The 19357-nt window shown below is 50.2% G+C and overlaps 9 protein-coding genes across 9 annotated transcripts; 5 read left to right on the top strand and 4 right to left on the bottom strand.

The window, feature by feature from the left end:
- The first annotated feature begins 137 nt into the window (after nt 1-137).
- Nucleotides 138-1189, top strand: PAM17 (TIM23 complex component). The gene is made up of 2 exons (XM_018272919.2): nt 138-740; nt 796-1189. The coding sequence occupies exons 1-2, from the start codon at nt 201-203 to the stop codon at nt 970-972; spliced, it is 717 nt and encodes a 238-aa protein (XP_018132447.1). The 5' UTR covers nt 138-200; the 3' UTR covers nt 973-1189.
- UBA4 (Urmylation protein) lies at nt 1147-2762 on the bottom strand. Its single transcript, XM_018272918.2, has 2 exons — nt 2469-2762; nt 1147-2416 (listed from the first exon to the last, which is right to left on the bottom strand). Exons 1-2 carry the CDS (start codon nt 2704-2706, stop codon nt 1209-1211), a joined length of 1446 nt encoding a protein of 481 aa, XP_018132446.1. The 5' UTR covers nt 2707-2762; the 3' UTR covers nt 1147-1208.
- VE01_03427 (uncharacterized protein) lies at nt 2733-4532 on the top strand. Its single transcript, XM_018272917.2, has 4 exons — nt 2733-3519; nt 3566-3973; nt 4020-4128; nt 4181-4532. The coding sequence occupies exons 1-4, from the start codon at nt 2797-2799 to the stop codon at nt 4501-4503; spliced, it is 1563 nt and encodes a 520-aa protein (XP_018132561.2). The 5' UTR covers nt 2733-2796; the 3' UTR covers nt 4504-4532.
- Nucleotides 4533-4542: 10 nt separating this feature from the next.
- On the bottom strand, nt 4543-6006 carry VE01_03426 (uncharacterized protein). The gene is made up of 2 exons (XM_059463529.1): nt 5140-6006; nt 4543-5091 (listed from the first exon to the last, which is right to left on the bottom strand). The coding sequence occupies exons 1-2, from the start codon at nt 5968-5970 to the stop codon at nt 4678-4680; spliced, it is 1245 nt and encodes a 414-aa protein (XP_059319879.1). The 5' UTR covers nt 5971-6006; the 3' UTR covers nt 4543-4677.
- A 58-nt stretch (nt 6007-6064) lies between these two features.
- Nucleotides 6065-7412, bottom strand: VE01_03425 (uncharacterized protein). The gene is made up of 2 exons (XM_018272915.2): nt 6375-7412; nt 6065-6324 (listed from the first exon to the last, which is right to left on the bottom strand). Exons 1-2 carry the CDS (start codon nt 7363-7365, stop codon nt 6140-6142), a joined length of 1176 nt encoding a protein of 391 aa, XP_018132418.2. The 5' UTR covers nt 7366-7412; the 3' UTR covers nt 6065-6139.
- Nucleotides 7413-7684: 272 nt separating this feature from the next.
- VE01_03424 (uncharacterized protein) lies at nt 7685-8264 on the top strand (the record flags this gene model as incomplete). The annotated part of the gene is made up of 2 exons (XM_018272914.1): nt 7685-7822; nt 7875-8264. 2 exons carry the CDS (start codon nt 7685-7687, stop codon nt 8262-8264), a joined length of 528 nt encoding a protein of 175 aa, XP_018132562.1.
- A 28-nt stretch (nt 8265-8292) lies between these two features.
- VE01_03423 (uncharacterized protein) lies at nt 8293-12650 on the bottom strand. Its single transcript, XM_018272913.2, has 9 exons — nt 12181-12650; nt 11720-12019; nt 11477-11557; nt 11331-11426; nt 10933-11276; nt 10478-10868; nt 9486-10422; nt 9319-9437; nt 8293-9263 (listed from the first exon to the last, which is right to left on the bottom strand). The coding sequence occupies exons 1-9, from the start codon at nt 12313-12315 to the stop codon at nt 8484-8486; spliced, it is 3183 nt and encodes a 1060-aa protein (XP_018132558.1). The 5' UTR covers nt 12316-12650; the 3' UTR covers nt 8293-8483.
- A 280-nt stretch (nt 12651-12930) lies between these two features.
- VE01_03422 (uncharacterized protein) lies at nt 12931-15767 on the top strand. The gene is made up of 4 exons (XM_018272912.2): nt 12931-13381; nt 13450-13569; nt 13650-13742; nt 13795-15767. Exons 1-4 carry the CDS (start codon nt 13232-13234, stop codon nt 15583-15585), a joined length of 2154 nt encoding a protein of 717 aa, XP_018132557.1. The 5' UTR covers nt 12931-13231; the 3' UTR covers nt 15586-15767.
- A 129-nt stretch (nt 15768-15896) lies between these two features.
- On the top strand, nt 15897-19103 carry VE01_03421 (uncharacterized protein). Its single transcript, XM_018272911.2, has 5 exons — nt 15897-16233; nt 16329-16357; nt 16413-16530; nt 16583-16730; nt 16784-19103. The coding sequence occupies exons 1-5, from the start codon at nt 16186-16188 to the stop codon at nt 18889-18891; spliced, it is 2451 nt and encodes an 816-aa protein (XP_018132417.1). The 5' UTR covers nt 15897-16185; the 3' UTR covers nt 18892-19103.
- Nucleotides 19104-19357: the final 254 nt, after the last annotated feature.

Here is a 19357-nt window from a genome sequence, read left to right as displayed (position 1 = left end):
TTTAATTACCAGTATGAATCCTCGAATGCCGTCTGTCCGTGGAGGCAATTCACGGTAACCGGATTAACAGTAATGCCGAACACCCGATGCGTCTGGCGAGTTTGGAAGTTCACCAAGCTACAACAAGCTTCGAACGACGACGTCAACAACATCCCTAACACAACCCTTTCTCTACGGCCTCAACGTCTAAACCTACAAAGATGCTTGCCCGGACCGAATTGTGCCTGCGCACAGCAGCTGTGAACTGCCGGTTCCAGCCATCGCTCACGGCTACCAACTCATATCACACGACCATTCCGTCAAAGAGCCAGTCGCAATACCCACAAACCAGCCGACCGCGACTCCTCACATCCAAGAAATCTCCTTCGCAATCAACTTCTCAGATCGTTAGATACGCATCGACCACTGCGTCCACGGACAACACAGCTTCGACAGCACAACCTCCCTCTTCCTCGGCAGACCGGCTTACCTGGAATGCGTTCTTTAAGCTCCGCAAGACAAGGAGGCGCCTACAGCTTGGCTCATCCGTGGGAACAAGTTTCGGTAGTATGCTGGCTGGCGCACAGGCTCTAGCTGTCTCGGATATGGATAGCCTCGTTGGACAGGTGCCGTTGGATCCCTTCATTACGCTAGGTTTGATCACATTCAGCTGCGGAGGCGTCGGGTGGCTCCTTGGACCTATTGTTGGGACGGGGATCTTCAATACGATGAACCGGAAGTATATACCGGATATGGCGGCGGTAAGTACCATTTGAATTGGTGGCTATCGGGGAATGGAAGCTAATTTGTCGACAGAAAGAGGTAGAGTTTTATAGGCGCGTCAAGAAGTTCAGAGTCGACCCTTCGGCGTCGTCAATGGCGAACCCGGTGCCTGATTACTACGGAGAGAAGATCTCGAGTGTGGCTGGGTACAGGCAATGGCTCAAGGATCAAAGGGCGTTCAACAAGAAGCGGACGACTTATGTTGCTTAAAGTGTGTAAGGATTGTGGGGCATCATTGAAATAAAATGAGTATTTTGAAACTCATATGTACAATTGAAATATGTGGCTAAATAGGCTACACTGGCGTTAGAGTCTCTCCCTGTAGCTGCATATCGAAGAAGTAGCGGAGGTGCTACCGAGGAAAGAAGGCTCTAGATCCAATCACTCATTTATATTTCCTATTTAAGAAGAATTTATTATAATGTGACTAATATGTCTATATGCCTCTAGTATTCTGGCCAGCTGCTGTCAACATCTTTTTTCCATGCCATCAGGCCCCCTTTTATGTCTAATATTGACCTCTTCCCGTTGTCACCGAGTCCGCTCTCCTTAAGCTTTCTCGTAACGACCTGGGAGTCGTTCCCAAGGCGGCAAATTACATATATCGGTGCATCAGCTGGAGATGTCTCTGGTAGCCAAGGATATGTCGTGTCGAGATCCCTCTGCAACTTTGAGAATGGAACATTGATACTCCCATCAACATGGCAGATATCGAACTGAACCTTCTCCCTCACATCTAATAGGACATGTTCCTTTTTGGAATCATCATTTCTCAACTCCGAATATTGCGCAGCAGATATCTGCTCCTCCGCGGACAGAATATTAACTGGCGCGGCGGAACCACAGAAAGCCACATAGTCCAATGAGCCTGACGTCAAAGACTCTGGTGTCAACCCCGCCTGGGACGAGCAAGCAAAGCAATCCGGTCGCCTTTGCCGCAATCGGACAGTGCGGAATGGACTTGGGCTGTTGGCTGAAAAAAGAAGAAGCGAAGGGGATGGTAGAACCTTCGGGTCTTGAAGTTCTGCATCATCAGAGGTATGGCTAACCTTTAGCCCGGCTGTTATTAGCTTAATAGCTTCAACTGCCTGTAAAACTCCCATGGCACCAACAACAGGACCAAGGATGCCTCCATCGCCGCAGCTGACAACTTGGTTTGCGGGTGGCGGCTTGGGAAATATGCATCTGTAGCAAGGGCCGCCAGCATTGGATCCTGGAGGTGCTGCTGGGTGGTTAAGAATCATAAGCTGGCCATCAGTCCGCAGTGCTGAAGCGGACACTAGTGGCTTTTGGAGCAAGACGCAGATGTCTGATATGAGATATCTCGACTTGGGATGATCCGTGCAGTCGAGGACGATGTCATAACGAGAGACAATATCTGCCGCATTTTCAGGAGATAAGTGCTCTCGATATGCCCTGTACTCGACGTTGGGGTTGAGACCTTTAAGGTTGTGGATAGCACTGTCTACCTTCCACAGCCCGACGGTAGAGCTGCTGTGAAGGATCTGCCGGTGCAGGTTTGATACCTCAACTGTGTCACCGTCGACTATTCCCAAAGATTTAACACCTGCTCCGGCAATATACGCAGCGGCTGGGCAGCCCAAACCTCCCGCCCCAACTATGAGAACGGATGCGGCATGTAGGCGTAGTTGGCCTGCTTTAGTTAGTCTCGTCATGGGTTTTGGAAGTGGTATTAAAATGCCGACCTTGGATACCAATACTTGGTACAATCATTTGACGTCCATATCGTAAATATTCCTCAGCTGTGAGAGGCCACTTGCTATCCTTTAAACTTTCGAGTTCATTTGGCGTCTCTTCAGCACGTCCGTGAGGAGGACCCCGCGTTTCGACCTCCGCAAGCTCTTCTTTGAGATTCTTCAGTCTTAGCTCAGTCGCTAAAATAAGCTGCCGCAAAGCTTGTGCTTCATCGTTTTCTGACTCCATGTTAAAATGTTTAACTTAAAGACATTATTTTATTTCTTCATTGAGTATTATTGAAGTTAAACTGCTATGAGGGATTGAAGTTAAACTGCTATGAGGAAGGGACGACCAGCCATAACGTGCACGGACCCCATGGCGGGGCAGAAACGCCGCACCTATTCCAAGGCCTCAGCCTTGCGGATTGACAACCTCACCACGGTCAAAAAATTCACCACAATGGAGCAGCCGGTATTTAACAAGGAGCTACACATTAAGTACTGGCGTCGCTGCCTTAAGTCTGTATTGCCTACAGAATATACCAGCACCGACTCCTCACGACTCTCGTTGGGCTTCTTTATCCTATCTGCATTCGACCTGCTCGGTGTCGGTGGAGACCAACTAGACCGCAAAGATGTAGCTGGTCTCAAGCAATGGATCCTCAACTGCGAGCACCCGAACGGAGGGTTTTGTGGAAGCCCGAATCACAAATACCCCAGTGCATACTATCGGACCGCGACGGACACTCCGTCTGACATGGACCCGGCAAATTTACCAGCAACATTCTTCGCACTTATGGCCCTAAACTTTGTGGGCAAGGTTGGCGAGGTGGACCGCAAAAAGTGTTTGAAGTGGCTACAGAAGCTGCAGCGAGAAGATGGCAGTTTTGGAGAAACGTTGGGGAAGGATGGAAAGATTGAAGGAGGGCGGGATATGCGATATTGTCAGTGCGCTGCGGCAATACGGTGGATCCTAAGGGGGGATTTGAAGTCAAAAAGCCAAAAGGAGGTTGATGATATCAATGTTAATGGACTGGTGGGGCATATACGCAAGGCTGAGGTAAGTTAGAGTCCACGTAGCTGGGGATAAAGCTAACTTCCTGAAGACTTATGATGGAGGTTTTGGAGAGAGCTTCGAACATGAGTCTCATGCTGGTTATACATACTGTGGGATTGCTTCTTTGAGCAACCTCGGCCGTCTCCCAGGGTCATTATCGAAGTCGGAAGAGGGGGCTGAGCCTTCGGATTCAAAATTAACTGGGGTTACCAACCTCCAAGATACCATTCGCTGGTTAATGTCACGACAAGTCAACTATGTAGAGTCTGATGACGAGGAAGACGACGAGGAACCCCAAACAAAACCAGAAGAATCTTCAAACCCCGCGAATAACGAAATAGAGCAACTGGCAGCGGCAGGTTTATCTCTGGAAGACACTTATGCCATTGGGTGCAACGGCAGGCTCAACAAGGGGCCTGATACATGCTACAGCTTTTGGGTTGATGCATCTCTTTATGTAAGTACACGTCTCACAAGATATAATTGTATACTAATGAGCGAAGATCCTCGGCCAATCCAAGCTCATCAATAAAGAGGGTTCGCGACGTTGGCTTATCGAAAAGACGCAACATATGATAGGGGGATTCGCCAAAGAGCCAGGATACCCTCCTGGTATGACATTCTGGCCCGCCTATCGTTTGACCTGCCACTAATATAAAGACAGATATTTACCACTCTTATCTTGGGTTGGGCACATTAGCAATGCTCGGAGAGCCCCACTTGAAGACCTTTGACCCTGTCTTATGTGCCAGCCAAGAGGCAAAATCTAAGATCGAACGCGACATCGCGGAATTCTTAGAGCCGGATGCCCCAGGAAAGTCTGTGTGGGACAACATTGTTCTTATGGGAGATATGGTCCCAGTCTCGGACGGTAAGTTTCCCAAGTTCTGGACTGATGCTGAGGAGGAGCACAAGAAAATGAAAGAAGAGGGGACCCTTCCATTCCAGCCCTTTGCGCCACAAAATGTGTGGAGCGGGGAGACTTAGGATATAGACTTGTATGAATGATACCCAAATCCGAAAGTTGCCATGGAGTGTTAAATTTGATAAGATTGCGAATATATCAACATATGTAGTAACGACCTTCCCGTGGCAATCGTCCCCCAAGGGATTAGCATTTGCTCAAGCACCAGTTGTCGAAGATGATGAAATACGACACCCTCAACTCTCCGATTCTGCTTTCTTCCAGGCCTTCTTTGCCGCCGTTGGATCCCACCCCTCGTCTTGTAGCATGCCACTATCAATAATCTCTGTGAAATTATTTACACTCAACAAAATGGCCACCTTTTCATCTTCCCCTTTACGATACAACTCCTCGTATTCAGACACCGGTAAAACCCTATATCCGCATTTATCGATTAAAGCACCGAGAGCTCCAGGAGTGGAGGATGGAGAGTTCATTATTATTCCGATATCAGCATGAAGCAGGGGAGACAAGTCTGTCGGTGAATCGCCAATGTATATTGTGAGAGGCTCCGGGGAACTGACCCCAATGTCGAAGCCGTAGAACATCATCTTATGTTGGGCGAGGAGCTTGTCAGCCGTTGTAAGGAGGTGGGTGCGTTTAGCGGACAACTGGTGGTCATCAGTACTGATCGTTGTCTCCAAGAGATCATAACACACCCTATCTAACCGCCAACCTAGAATCATGCCCGTCAAAGGGTTAATATCGTTCGTTGTGAGATTGCAAAGATCGATTTGACTCGGAACCCATCTCTCTTCCAAAGCCACATCTAATACCCCTCGCACCCACATCCGACTCCAGTTCACACTCACAATCCCCCATTGACCCCCGATTTGCCCGATCCATGTAACAAATTCAGGGAAGCCTTCCCTTACAACTACCGCCAAATCATTCCCATCCTGAGGGTCACCTGCTGTTGCTGCCCTTCCCTTCTCCCGCAAAGACTCCTTTGAAAGTCCTTTAAAAATACCAGATTGTCCCACTCTTTTCACGCTAGCCCATTCGACATCTCTCAGTGCGTCTAAGGAGCCTTGTTCCCTCTCCAGCCCACCGAGTCCCGTAACTACACCGCCATCACTGGGCTCTTGGTTTTCCTTCTCATAGTGTGCCGAGAGGTCAGCCAAGTACTGAGATTTACAGTTGTTCCATGCTTCGGCTGCTGGAGTTTGGCTAAGTTGAGAATGTGGTAGGGATGGATTCTGGAGGGCAATGGCAGACTGGGCGAGGGCTTCGATGGTATCCTCTGTAGTTATTGTGCCATCGAAATCGAGGACTACCTGGAAAGATCGGTGATGGAGTCGGTGATGGGGCATAATGGGCGAATAATAGTTATGGGTTGTGAAAGGGTGCGACAAGGCTGGCACCGTAGCTCTTGGGCAAAATGCCGGAGCGAAGATTCCGAGATACAGGCGTGGGGAGAGGATCATAGTTTGAGGGCTGAAACAGAGGCGGCAAGACCAGGTCAACGATATTAGACGCTGGCTGATCATTTATGCGCATTTGGAGGCAATCAGAGCATTTTTGACCTGGATGAGGCGATTCTATGACTCTGATTGAAGTTTACTCATTCGAACCTCAAAACACGTGACATTTATAGTAATGAGGTGATAAAGGGTCCCGCGCTACATAAATGGGTATATAATTCTATCTAAAATTATTCTAGTCTAGCGAAGCTAACAAAAGCTTCTTATATCCTTCCACTGCTTCTTCCAAGTCAGAGATCTTCAGGTGTTCATGATCTGAGTGCGCCAGGAGGATACTTCCAGGACCGTACAGATACCGTTTGTGACCACCATCCAGGTGCAAGATATCAGTTCCATAGTTGACGACCATCGACTCAAAGCCTGCCATCTTCATTAGCAGTCGCTCCACATTTGCTAACACCTCTGCTTACCTTCAACATCATGGTTAATTGGTACTGGCCCATAGCCTCCGGGGGCCATCGTGATTTTCAGGTCCGGCGCGACAGCGAGCAAGGCGTCACTGATGGCCCTCTCCAATACTTCAGGGTCACCGTCTGCTACACGTACAGACACGAGCGCGTATGCGTCAGCGGCAATAACGTTGTCCGCCACCCCCCCTTCCATACGACCTATGTTGTATGTGGTGTTACCGAATCTCTCACTCCGCGGCCAATCAATGTTCGCCAGTTCCGCCAGGGCAGGAACTAACATGTCGTTTGCATTCCGCCCGACCTCAGGATATCCTGAGTGACCGCCTTTGCCGTGGGCGTCGATGCGAAATTTCAAGATTCCTTTGTGCCCGCTAGCAAGCTTGAGCTCTGTTGGCTCGCCGAAAATGACAGTCTCCCAAGAGAGACCCAGTTCGTTGACCTTCAGCATTCCTGCGCCGTTCACCTCTTCACCAACCACAAACATCATACCCACATCGCCTTCGGAGATCGACTTGGAGTCACGCAGTGCTTCTACGGCCTTGATTTGTGCGGCAACAGCGCCTTTTGCGTCGACGGTGCCACGCCCCCATATCTCGTCACCACGGCGTTCATACGGCCAGTATGGAGGAACTGTATCGATGTGCGACGTTATCAGCGTCCGTGTATGGCGTTCCGAGCCGATATATGCGAATATGTTCTCTCGTGGTGGATCTGTAGACACAACTTGGGATTCGACTGTGAAGCCTTCTCCTTCTAGATAGGATGCCAGCCATTTGGCAACATTATGTTCTGCGCCACTGATGGAGGGGATCTCAACCAGGGACTTGTGGAGGAGCAAGAGGCCCACGAGCGAGGAGGATTCATCTTCAGAGTCTGTGTTATATAGTGGCATTTGCGGGCTAATTGAGAGCGCTGAGACGGCATAGCTAGCAAGGAAAACTTTTGCCAAAGCCGCCCTCGTAAAAACTGCTGAGAACTGCATTTTAACCATGGAGTGAATAGCAAGTCGTGATATCACCACTTGGCTCACCCAATACCTGACGTCGTAGCCGAATGCACGGACTGTGCGCTATGGCAGCTGCCGACCCCGGCACGGATAAACTCTACGCCTAAAAGCCCGATCTGAGCAAGGGTTTGCTTACCTTATCGTCGCTGCCTCAAACATTTCCGGTCGGCAGCTCGCATGCCAACAATGAAACCGTGTCAAACATTTATCGCTTGATCTTCAACTCTTGTTCTCATCATCTACTGCCTCGTCGTATATCCATTTTGTGCGCGCGCGCTCAGAAAAATACTGCTAGCTAGTTACGATGGCTCTCATCAACGCGGGCACCATCATCCGCTCAATATGCCTGTTTCATATCACCCTGGGATTCTTCTTCCTCACGTCGCCTCATACCGTGGCTGACCAAACACTCGTTTTTATCATGGGTGAAGCTATGGGCCTTGTGCGTCGCATCTCACCTTCTTATTATGCGCCACCACTGATGTCCCTTCTAGCCTCACGTTCGCGCGTTCGACTCTCCATCTCCGCCACTCGCTTTCCTCGGAGTTGTACTGGCCATCTGGGGCTTCAGCGACCTCATCGCCGTCTCCCAACCCGAAGAAATCGCAAACCACTACTGGTCATCCCAAGCACCCATCCGTCTCGTCCTCTTCTTCGCCTTGGCAGGCTATAGCTACCTGTTTTCCGCAAAGTCGCCAATGTATAAGACGTCCGGGTATATAACGAGCTCGTGGGGCGAGGGCTTGAAGAACAGAGTTTTGTTTACGTGGGCGTTCGTGGAGATGATTACGTGGTTCTGGATTTGGACTACGTTGAGGGAGGAGCGGAGGGATATGCTGGCTAAGGCGCAGGAAAAGAGGGCGCAGGAGGATGATCGGTTGTAAGACACATGTCACGAATGATACGAAATTGTCACGTTAATTTAATTGAATGTCTGTTACTTTCAGGCGCCGATATACACTATCCGTGGAGTGGTGTGAAATCTGTGCATCAGAACTAGACATACATTCTCAAACGCGTCCCATCTGCTAGCCATGCGTTTTCCTCAGTTCGCTATGCACCGCGCCATAACCATGCTCATGACTTCGCTCAAACAGAATCTCTCACTTCTTAATCTCGTCGACCCGAAGAGCAGCCAGTCCGATGACCGACTCCTTCCAGCTGTCGACCAACTCTCCGACCCACCACTCACAAAACTCCTGGCCGAGCTCTTGCGCAACCCAACGTCCTGGTGTATGGGCAAACTTGGGGTGCCACCAGTCCATAATCGCAACATTTGGGTCACCTACTGGTTCCTCCCACAACCAAGTCATGACCCTGTCGATCCAGCCTCCGCCATTCATTTTCACCTTGACCTGTTCAGCGGTGTCGACCACCAATTGCTGGACCTCCCTAGCATGGACAGCCAGGCCATCCATTACCTCGCAGGTCTTGGGATGAGTCTCGACCGACTTGCTGTTGACGAACTTAGCCGCCGCGATGATCAGCGATGTCGTCTCGTGCGCGAGATACAGCGGGTGCAATGTCCCGATGAAGCTGGGATAGTATCTTATGGCACCGAGGTCGATTTTGCAGACATTCTTGAGATTCCCCATGAATTTGGTGATGTTTGTAACAGGATGGCGTACGCTCCTGTTGCGGGTCACGTCGTGCTTTGGGTTCTCGAGGCAGGTGGTGACGATGAAATGGGTGAGGGCAACCGCGACGGCATGCTGGCATATTTCATGTCCAGTCATATCAACTCTCACCTTGAGGCTTTCCATAACGGAGAGCGATCTCTCGAGAGATTTGAGAGCAGAGTTGGTTTTTGATTTGCCATCAGTTTGGTTGCGGAAAAGCATCCAGAGCTCATCCACCAGCAAAGCACTACGGGCACGGAAATCCTATTAAGTGTTAGCAAGGCTTGTATTCAGTCTACGATATAAGTGTTAGACCTACACTTGGTGCTGGCCCTAAGCGTAGCCACATTTCAACTGGGGGGCAACTAGAGGTCTCGAAATCGGGGTAGCACTTGTAATCCAAGTTATTGGCAAACTGGTTGGCTATTGGGTTAGATGCTGTCTATCGTTAGCTTAATCCGTACTGTCGGCTTTCTTCAAACTTACGAAGCAAATCATATCCCTGGCTCTGCTTAGTAAAAACCGCATTTTGGTCTGTCATACGCACTATCTTGCGCAGCTCAATGACGGTTATCGCAGTTCCGATGCTGCGGGACAACTTGTCAGAGGCATTCACGAGTTGGCAAACTGAATCGTAGCTTCCAGCTTCAAATGATCTCTTGCAGTTGTTGTTGATCTGGCCGCGGACATTTCCGTACATGCGCTGAACGCTGGCGATATTAGCCGCTGGATCGAGAGTCTGAGCAGTGCCGTTGATCTCATCTTGAACTGGGTGTGGATGAAGAGAAGAAATTCTGTCAAAGATGATGTATCCAAGCGTATCGCCTTGAATCTGCTTAATGTTCAACTTGTTGTAAGCCCTCAAAGCAAGAGAGCCTGCACCCATCATGGAGTACAGTTTGACCAGCAGCAGTAGGATTTGAGTATTCGCAGCTGATTTGGAGTGAGCAAACTCGAGTAAGGCCGCCGCTTGAATGAGACGCTGATGGCCATGCCTCATTTCAAAGTCATGTGGTTTGGCCCAGAATCGAGGATACGGGGTTGCTGTTAACTTGATAAGGCTAATTGCAGCCATAATAGCCATGTCATCAAGGGGGTGGGTATCAGTTGGAAGTAGCTTCAAATGCTTAGGTATCCCAATGGGACGTCCTTCAACCCATGGTCCTCCGATATTGAAACCCTTCATGGCGGTGGAATAATCTCTGACGAGCCTCATGACGTTTGCTTTCTGGCATCGCTCGCACCACACATAACGCTTGTTTCCGCACCAAGTGCAAGTAGTGTACTCATCATTAGACTCGACAGTAGACGCGATAGACTCGTAGTCGGCCCCATTTGGGATAGGAGGAAGGTTGCAATTGTGGTAGAAAATTTCCAACTTCTGCATTGTAACATGGGACGTACGCAGCCCAACATCCGATAACTAGTCACTTTTAATACGATCACTGATATTTCGACTGCGAGTTTGTGATGCTTACCTCTTCTCGTGGTGCAATATCGGGCTTTTCCACATCTTCTACTTCATCCACCCAAGCCCAGGGAAAGCGAAGGCCCAGAATAGGAATGCCCTTGCCAAATAACTCCGCGATCTCTCCCTGTGAAAACGTCTCGACATAGCGTTTCACATCGCCAAATGCTGAAGCTGTATGTCCATATTGGGATAGGTGCGTCATAAGAGCGGCTTGTCTAGGGTCAATTCCAGGGAAACGAGATCCTGACGGGATCACAAAGGTACGATTTTCGCCGTCTTTCTGCAATTCGAAGCAGAAAGATAGATTCGCTAATGAAGCGTTTCGCTTGTATGTTTTGTTGAGGCCCGAAGTAGGAGCTAGATGCGCTTTGAGTTGATCACGAACTTTGTCGTGAGACCTGCCCAAATTAGTGCATGATTGGTATAATAAGGGTCTCTCGAGCGGTCCTTTCTTTGACTTACTCTTTGGTTTGGAGGGCAATCGCCGCAGTGATAAATGCCTCCCACACTTTCCAATCAGCGCCTCTAGCATCAATCATTTTTCCCGTAGTCGTTGACTGTGCTCCCTCCAATAGATCGTTACAGACATCAACCAGTTCCTGCCATTCTCCTTCATCCTCCAATAGAAGAACATGATCCCTTTTGAAAACCCATTCTCCTTTGGCAATCTTTGAAGAGACTCCAATATATGGGTCTTTATAAGCCTTCAAACGAGCTGCAGTCTGGCCGGTGGCCTGCAATATTCTGTGGAATAGCAAAAGCTCCTGTGGGGTTTGCAGAGACCTAACCGGGAGAGGGGATTTCCCCTAAACTTCGTTAGCATGGACTGTACACGATGACTGATGTGGTTTGGTACATACAGCTGCTTCGATGGTGGCATCTGCAAATGTCTGCATGATGCGGCTTGCCACGGTCAGCAGAATATGTCTCTTCTGTGGATCACATTCACGGGTTTCCTATATTAGGTCAGCTATTGATTTCCATATGTAGATAGATAAATACTCACAGTGAAGGTAAGGATAGCAGTGAGTTTCCAAAAAGGATACTCATGGTTTCCCGGGAAGTTCTTCTCAAGGACAGTGGCAATCTGACACTCGGTTAGTATAAAGTCTGTTGATGATATTGCGTGTTTGAAACAGATCTTCAGAACATGGACGCAAATCTGTTGCAACAGATCCTGAAGAACATTGGAGCAAATGATGAGGGACGTTAAATAATGACCAATGAAATACTTCCGATCTGAACATACCTGTTGTGCGTAATCCCAATCAGAACGCTTGACACAAACATGGAAGCAATCTTGGGCGAGTTTCTCTTTCTTCGGGTTTGCCCTCACAGCTGCGAGACGCATCTTCGAAGTGAAAGCAGCTGCCTTCTTTTCTTCTTGGTTAGGAAACATGGCTGCGGCAGCTTCTTCATAAATATTCAGCTCATCAATATCTGAGATGATCTCCTTGCAACCTGGTTGGCTCAAGGTTGCAAGGCGAATGTATGCTGTGTTTCTGTGAACAGCCAGATCGTGCTGTGATTGTATAAAGCACCTCAAAGCCTAGCAAGGTCAGCTCTGGCAAGGCCAACAAGTATTTAGACAGCTTGTGTTGGCTTGTGTCCACCGCTTGTAGGGGAAGTATAACAAGGAGGACTGTGCACGTGACTGGGTGTCTTAAAGCGGCGACCCATTGGATGCCCAGATGAGTGAAAGTGACTTACCACCAAGTACGTGTCACTGGTCTTAGCTAAGCGTTTCTCTACAAGCTTCAACGCCTGCCTGAAGTCCCCGGCCTCAATGGCATTGCATATAGGGACATGCTGCTGCGTGCGCGGGTCCGGGAAGAAGGCCCCCATTTTGGGCTGCTGCGCCGACGACGCCAACCGAGACAACACAAAATGTTATGAGAGGAACACTGTGCACCATACGCTTCTCGAACGAAAGCCAGCAAGCTTTCGTAGCAGTTGAATGTAGGAATATGAGATCGGTGATATGATGGTTCGTTGACCCCAAATTGGTTTGGATAGAGAAGAGGCTATAAACGCGAAAAAAAACCACATAATGTTTTGTGTTTATGAGCCACTGCAATTATTTCGCTTCGCGTGCTGCTTTAAGCCGATGCAGCTTGACAAGACAGCTCCGGCGCAGTCGGGACTATATCGTGATAAGGGGATTATCGCTAGGAGCAAAGTATGATTGTTACAGTGCAAGTTTAATTGCTAGTATATACATTAATCTCTGGAGTTCACCGATGATTTTCCAAATGAAGTTCAATTTATATTGCCCCCTCTCTGAGACTTTTCAAGGGCAAAGTTACCCGTAGTACTACCTGCACTGTGGTTTCATAGGAAGGGTGTCACTGTTGAGTAAGTATCTTATGTAAGCATCACATTAAGCTATATGTGGATAGCGTCAAAACCTTAAATCCGCACCACAGGCGTGTTTGGAGAAATCTCGCGCTAGTACTCACGCGATAATGGTGGGCAATTCGACGTTGGGTTGTCGGCACCTAAACTACTGTCATGCCCTTGTTCATGTTCGCCTCCTTTAAGCAACGGGCTTGTCGAAGCTGACACCTGCTCTTTATCCACATATATGAGCATTTAAACTGTCATTACGATAGATCATTTGCTCAGAAAATCGAAAAGTTGCCTTAGACCCCCAAGGCACGCATCAGGGGACCCTTTTTATTTGGCAGCCTCACTTTTGACGCAGTCTTCTTCACATCAACAACACTTCATCCCCCACCTACCTCAACGATACACGGCCATTATGGCGCCCTCAAGGACCTCCCGTAGGGAGAGCGTAATTTCACTGGATACTCCCGAAAGAAGCTTAGTTGTCCAAGAATCAGTCGACACAGCAGGCACGTCAACAGTTGCGATAGCGAAGTTCGCAACGGAGATAGCACCAAGTATGGAGGTGAGACTCTCTCTTTTGCCCCCGACCTATATGTGTACGTGTTTATATTAACGTATATCACCTAATAGCTCGCAGATATCTTCAAGGCCGACCTTGACAATATAAAATCGCTCGTCACTTGCACCATTTGTGACCAGCTTCTCTACGAACCGTGGATGCTCGCATGTGGGCATACATATTGTTATAGTGTATGTCTTCTCAATACGACCAGTTCATATCAAAGTTGCTGGGATAGGTTCCGTGGAATGCGTTAAACTAACTTCCCTAGTGTCTGTGCAACTGGTTTTTGCCAAATAGACGGTCCAAGTCATGCCCAGATTGCCGAAGTGCAGTTAAGGCAATGCCTGCTCCGGCATTCGTGGTATGTGTTATATAATTCTCAAGTCTAGCATATTTCTAACAATCTGCTATAGATCAAGCAACTGGCGGAGATATTCGTGAATCGCGTTGAGCTTATGCCAGCCGATGAAAGTGCGGAACAGCACGTCAAAAGGCGAAAGGAAGAAAACCAGGCAGTTGAGACCGACAGGATTTCCGACGAAGGGTTATTCAAGGGCTGTTTCAGCACTGCCCGGCTGGGTAATATACGTTACGACGAAGCGGACCGTATGCACGTTTGCTCTCACTGTGGGCATGAATTTACAGGGGGTCCGTTGTGCGAAAACTGCGGCGTGGACTTTGAGGGAGAGGACGAGGCTATACGAGACGATTTCAGCGACTTAGAAGAAATGGAGTTCGACTTGGATGATGAAGAGGATGAAGATGAAGATGCACAGGAGGCTGAAGATGATATGGATGATGATGACTTCTTCCATGGCTTCGACCCTCGAGATGGGATGGGTTGGTTCAATCCATTCGATGGGGCCGTCCAAGTTGAAGATGTCCGCCAGCTCCTTGAAGATCACCCAGGTCACCACCACCACCACCACCATCACCACCCTCATTATCATCAATTTCTTCACCCCGTGCATTTGGAAGCCCGAGAGTCTCGCGGAAGAGGCGAGCATTCAGACGAGAGCGAGGAAGAAGAAAGCGACGGAGACGAGACAACATCATCAATGATGGACTTCATTGAGCCAGATGACAGCTCTCCTGCAGTTGGACGCAGGTCAAGGCCTCAAATTATAGACAGCGACAGCGACAGTGACGACTCGGACGAAGAAGAGGAAGAGGAAGAAGAGGAAGTGGTGTCGTCGAGACCGCGCCAACAGGGAAGGAGAAGGCGGCCCAATCGACCAATTGTAGTGGACTCAGACTCCGAAGTTTCAGCAGATTCTGGAGATGGTCAAGGGGAGCCAGAGGCAGCAAATCACCCTGGCATAGGCGACGAGCACGAATCCGATAGCTCTGCTAGGAATGGCGGTTACAGTCCCTTGGACCATGGTGATGATAGCGAAAACGACGAAGGTGAACCGTTTTCTGGAGTGGACCACCATTCGGACAACAGCGACTCTGAAACTACAGTTGGGCGCCACGAATTGGACGACGTCGATGATGAGGGTGCAGCAAGCCGCAATGATGGACCTGCGGTATCTCGCCGCGCTGGCGAACCAGAGGCACAAAGATGTCCGTTTCACAGACGTAGCGGATCGAGGGCAAAGAAGCAGCGTGAGCGAATCTCCGCGGGACCGCAAAGTTCCAGGGAGCAAAGCCTCGAGGAAAATTCAGAAGACCATGACGAGGAACGGTCATCCTCGCCCGCTCCTGGATACGACGCCTCGGACGACGAGAACGAGGCCACTGATCAAGACGGAGATATCGAAATGGACGCGAAATCGAGTATGAGGGGCAGTGTTCCAGAGCCTGACCTATTAAGCCACAACGCTCCGGACGATTTTTTGCCCCATCCCGACATATGGTTGGGGCAACCTGCTGCTCCTCCAGCCCCAAGAAATCGGCGTAGGCGAGGAGGTCCTGCCCAAATATCACCTGCACAAGAGTATGACCCCCGGATTAGTATGATGTTTGCACAACATCAATCTGACTTGAGGGACGCAACAGCTCGTGAAAGCCCACTTTACGAAGGCCAAAGGGATGCCCCTCGGAGGATCGAAGCACCTTCGAGATCGCGTCGGCGAGCCCAATACCGTTTGGATCCACCGATTTTAAGTAACCGATTCGGACCTAATCGCGAACCAATTGTCATATCATCATCTGCGAGGCCAGGGAGGGCTCACAGGAATCGACGGGAGTATCGGGCTTAAGGGAGAACAGGGGGCGGGGCGTTTGGAACAAGGAAAACATAGACGTTATATCAACTGGGCCAGCGAGGAGTTATTCGCATTGCAGACTAGCATTCGCACGAAAACAAGTGTATGAAGCTGTATGGTTGTAATGAAATACTAATTATTTATAAAATGCCAATGATAGCATGGATTACGACGACCATTTGCGTCCTGTAATCGCGGTTCGCGTGACGGGAGCGATAATGTTAAAATGCACTAGACGCTCGGACCATGCCCAAACCTCCTATCATTTGAAGACCGTACCACATGGGTTGGATCCCTGCCCAAAGCCACTTTCGAACGACCAACGGGCCCGTGTATGACCTCTGTATATTTGTTTTCCGTGTTGAATAAATCGTGTACGAGCCCGAGACACACCTCGATCCCCTTCTAGAAAATATTATATTCCCCGCACGCTCCCGCAATCTCCAGACCCAACAAAGTCCTGTGCCGAACCCATCCTCGAACCGCGCGCTCTGGAACCCCCAATTCGGCTCATCTCCGCATTGGCGACGCGGCTTGAATGTTCGCGCAGGCGTCTACAGGATCTTTTAGGCGGCGCAGACGGTGATCGTTGGTATGCAGGCGGCTAAGCTGAAGGCTGACTCCCAGGGCCGGAAAGCTAAGGTGTGTAATTTATCCTCGGGGGGTGGTAGTGGTGGCGGTGGCCGCCGCCGTCTCGCGATTTCCGACAACGGAGTGCTGACGTCTTGCGATTGTAGCTTGCGAACTCGTACCAGCAGCTGTTGGAGTTAGTTGGACCCGAAATATCGACGTGTATGAGTCCACTGCTGACTTACGTGTAGGGAGTTCTCATCCAAGGACTTGCGCTCGGTGGGAAATTATACGCTGGGGAGGCTGATTGGAAAGGGGAGCTTTGGGAAGGTCTATTTGGCCTCGCATAAGCTTACGAATGGCTCGAAGGTGTGTATATCTTGCATGATCCTTGTGGACTGGGTTACTGATCTTGGGATAGGTTGTGTTGAAGTCTGCGAAGAAGGATGACTCGAATCTGGCGCGCGAAATACACCACCATCGACAGTTCTTACATCCTCATATCGCGCGATTATATGAAGTCATAGTTACGGAGAACCTAGTATGGTTGGTGTTGGAATACTGTCCTGGTATGTATACAGCCTTGCTTGGGCGAGGAATCGAGAGCTAATGGTGCCCGCAGGCGATGAATTGTATAACTACCTCCTGAAAGAAGGCGCTCTCCCTGTCGACAAGGTGCAGAAGATATTCGCACAGCTCGTCGGAGCTGTCTCATACGTTCACAACCTCTCTTGCGTACACCGCGACCTCAAGCTCGAAAATATATTACTAGACAAGAACGAAAACGTGAAGCTTTGCGATTTTGGGTTTACACGCGAATATGAGGGGAAATCAAGCTATCTGCAGACGTTCTGCGGAACGGTTGCATACAGCGCCCCGGAGATGTTGAAGGGAGAGAAATATGCCGGAGAGAAGGTCGATATCTGGAGTTTGGGTGTGATTTTATATGCAGTTCTATGCGGAGAACTGCCGTTCGATGAAGACGACGAACAACTTATGCGCGCCAAGATTTTAAAGGACGACCCGAAATACCCAGACCACCTACCACAAGAAGCACGAGCTCTTATAGGGAAGCTATTGTCGAAGCGGCCGCTACTGAGACCAACTCTGTCGGATATCCTTGCGGATCCGTTTTTGGCGGAGCATGCACCGCAACAACAAGCCATTCTGAAGCTGCAGCAACCTTCTCCATTCTCGACTCCATTAGAAAAAGAGGTCTTAGAGCGCATGCGAAGTGCTGGCGTGGAAATAGACCATGTTATAGAGAATGTCTTGGCCAAGCGCTGTGATCCATTAAGCGGATGGTGGACTCTCCTCCTGGAGAAGGAAGAACGCAAACACAGGCGGCGAGAGCAGAAGCGGAGAGAGAAAGAAGCCGAGATACGAGCAAATCGAAGGCTGAGCGCTGCCAGCAGCCGTCATGCACCTACACTCAGAGACGTTGATGAAGAAGATGGAGATTCGACCCTTCGACCAGATCCTCCGAAAGGCCGAGGCAGGAAAGAAAGGAGAAGCGCGCATTACCCCGAACTTGTTCTCACAGACCTTCCTGGTCTGCCTGAGAATTCACTGCTTAACTCACCACTCGGTAGCAACCCACCGCCACCCATCGAAAAGGATAATGTCCGCTCAGTCAGCTCGTCACGTCACCGCAGACCCATACCGCCGCCCAAGGAGGGAACGATACGAGGTGCAAGAAGCCGCGGCAGCACACTTCAGCTAGTTACTTCCTCCAACCCCGACCTCCTCCATCCTAACACTGCAATTCGGGCTCCTCGCCGTCGACATCAGTACCCCTTCCTGGCACAGCTCACGCACTGGAAACAGTGGCTCATCACATCTACAAAGCGCGGACGATCTCCAAACGCCAAAGCTAGCACGTCAACGCCTAATCTAGTGCCGAAGTCCTCGATGTCGCCAAATGTAGGAGGTCCCAAAACGCCCAACTCCAGGCCCAATCCCCCCCACTCTGCCTCACTGGGACCATCCCTCGCCAACGGCAAACAAGGCTACGGAGCCCCGCCCCGGATCTACACCGGCTCCTCATCCAACAAGCGACACTCCCTCTCCCCATCCCCCCTAACGCCACGCTCCACCTTCCGCCGCGGCTCCAGCGGTCTCCGCGGGCGCAAATCAACAAGCAGCTCCGTCAGCAGCATCCGCAGCATCCACCGCCACCGCCACTCGCACTCCAAAGCCTCCTCTACCTCCTCCAACGGCTCCGACGCCGTCTCCAAAACCCCCATCGGCGCACGCAGCCCCCACCACTCCGTCAAAGTCCTCCCCGCCACGCCAACCGCGACATCCTTCCCCACCAACGTGCGACTAGTGCGGAACCCGCCTATGAGCAGCTTCAATGAGAGCGCGCAGTGGGGTAGGGAGGGGATGGGGGGATTGGTGTTCGCGAAGCGCAAGAGGAGCGTGTTTAAGGGCCCTATGCTGAATGTCCAGCCTGGACAGCCGGAGAAGCCGCATGGGCATGGGCATAGTAGGAGTACGAGCGCGGTGGGGAGGAGGAGCGGGGAGCAGACCACGATTGAGGAGGAGGAGGAGGAGGTGGAGGAAGTGGATGCGTTTGGGCCGTTGACGGGGGAGGGGGTGGATGTTGAGGTTGTTTTTGAGGAGCCGGAGGTGGTGGTTGGGGGGGAGGTTAAGGAGGGAGAGAGTAAGGAGAAGGAGAAGGAGGGGGAGAAGGAGGGGGAGAAGGAGAAGGAGAAGGGTGCAGAGTAAGAAGTAAGGGGGGTTTGGAGATGTGGTACATACTGTATGTATCTTCTGTACACACGGGACCTGTCAGGATTGCAGGATAGGGTGGCGTTTGGTTCTTCTTTCTTCTTCGTTACACACGAGAAACTTTCTTGTTGAGAGATTAGGGGGCGACTTTGATACCAAAATCGAACAGCTACATATATACGTACAATGGAATATTGCGAATACTACACTCACTTACTTTACTATACACACTCATCTTTTGCTCTCTGCTGAGTTTGCTTTTTACGGTAAGTGCGCGCGTGTGGTTTGAGGCCCGATTGGGAAGGTCGGGATTTCTTGGAGATTGTGGAGCCGGCGTGGCAGGGCGTGGAGTTTCTTAACGAGGCTTCCGTGATGGGGCGGCAACGGATCTCCACCGGGGAGTGTAGGGCGCACGCTTGGAGTGGAGATGTTTTCGAGGATGCCAAGGTTAAAATGGGTAAGA

This window comes from Pseudogymnoascus verrucosus (assembly GCF_001662655.1).
Source record: "Pseudogymnoascus verrucosus strain UAMH 10579 unplaced genomic scaffold scaffold_10, whole genome shotgun sequence".
Lineage (NCBI taxonomy): Eukaryota > Fungi > Ascomycota > Leotiomycetes > Thelebolales > Thelebolaceae > Pseudogymnoascus > Pseudogymnoascus verrucosus.
This window is presented reverse-complemented; position numbering and strand designations above follow the sequence as displayed.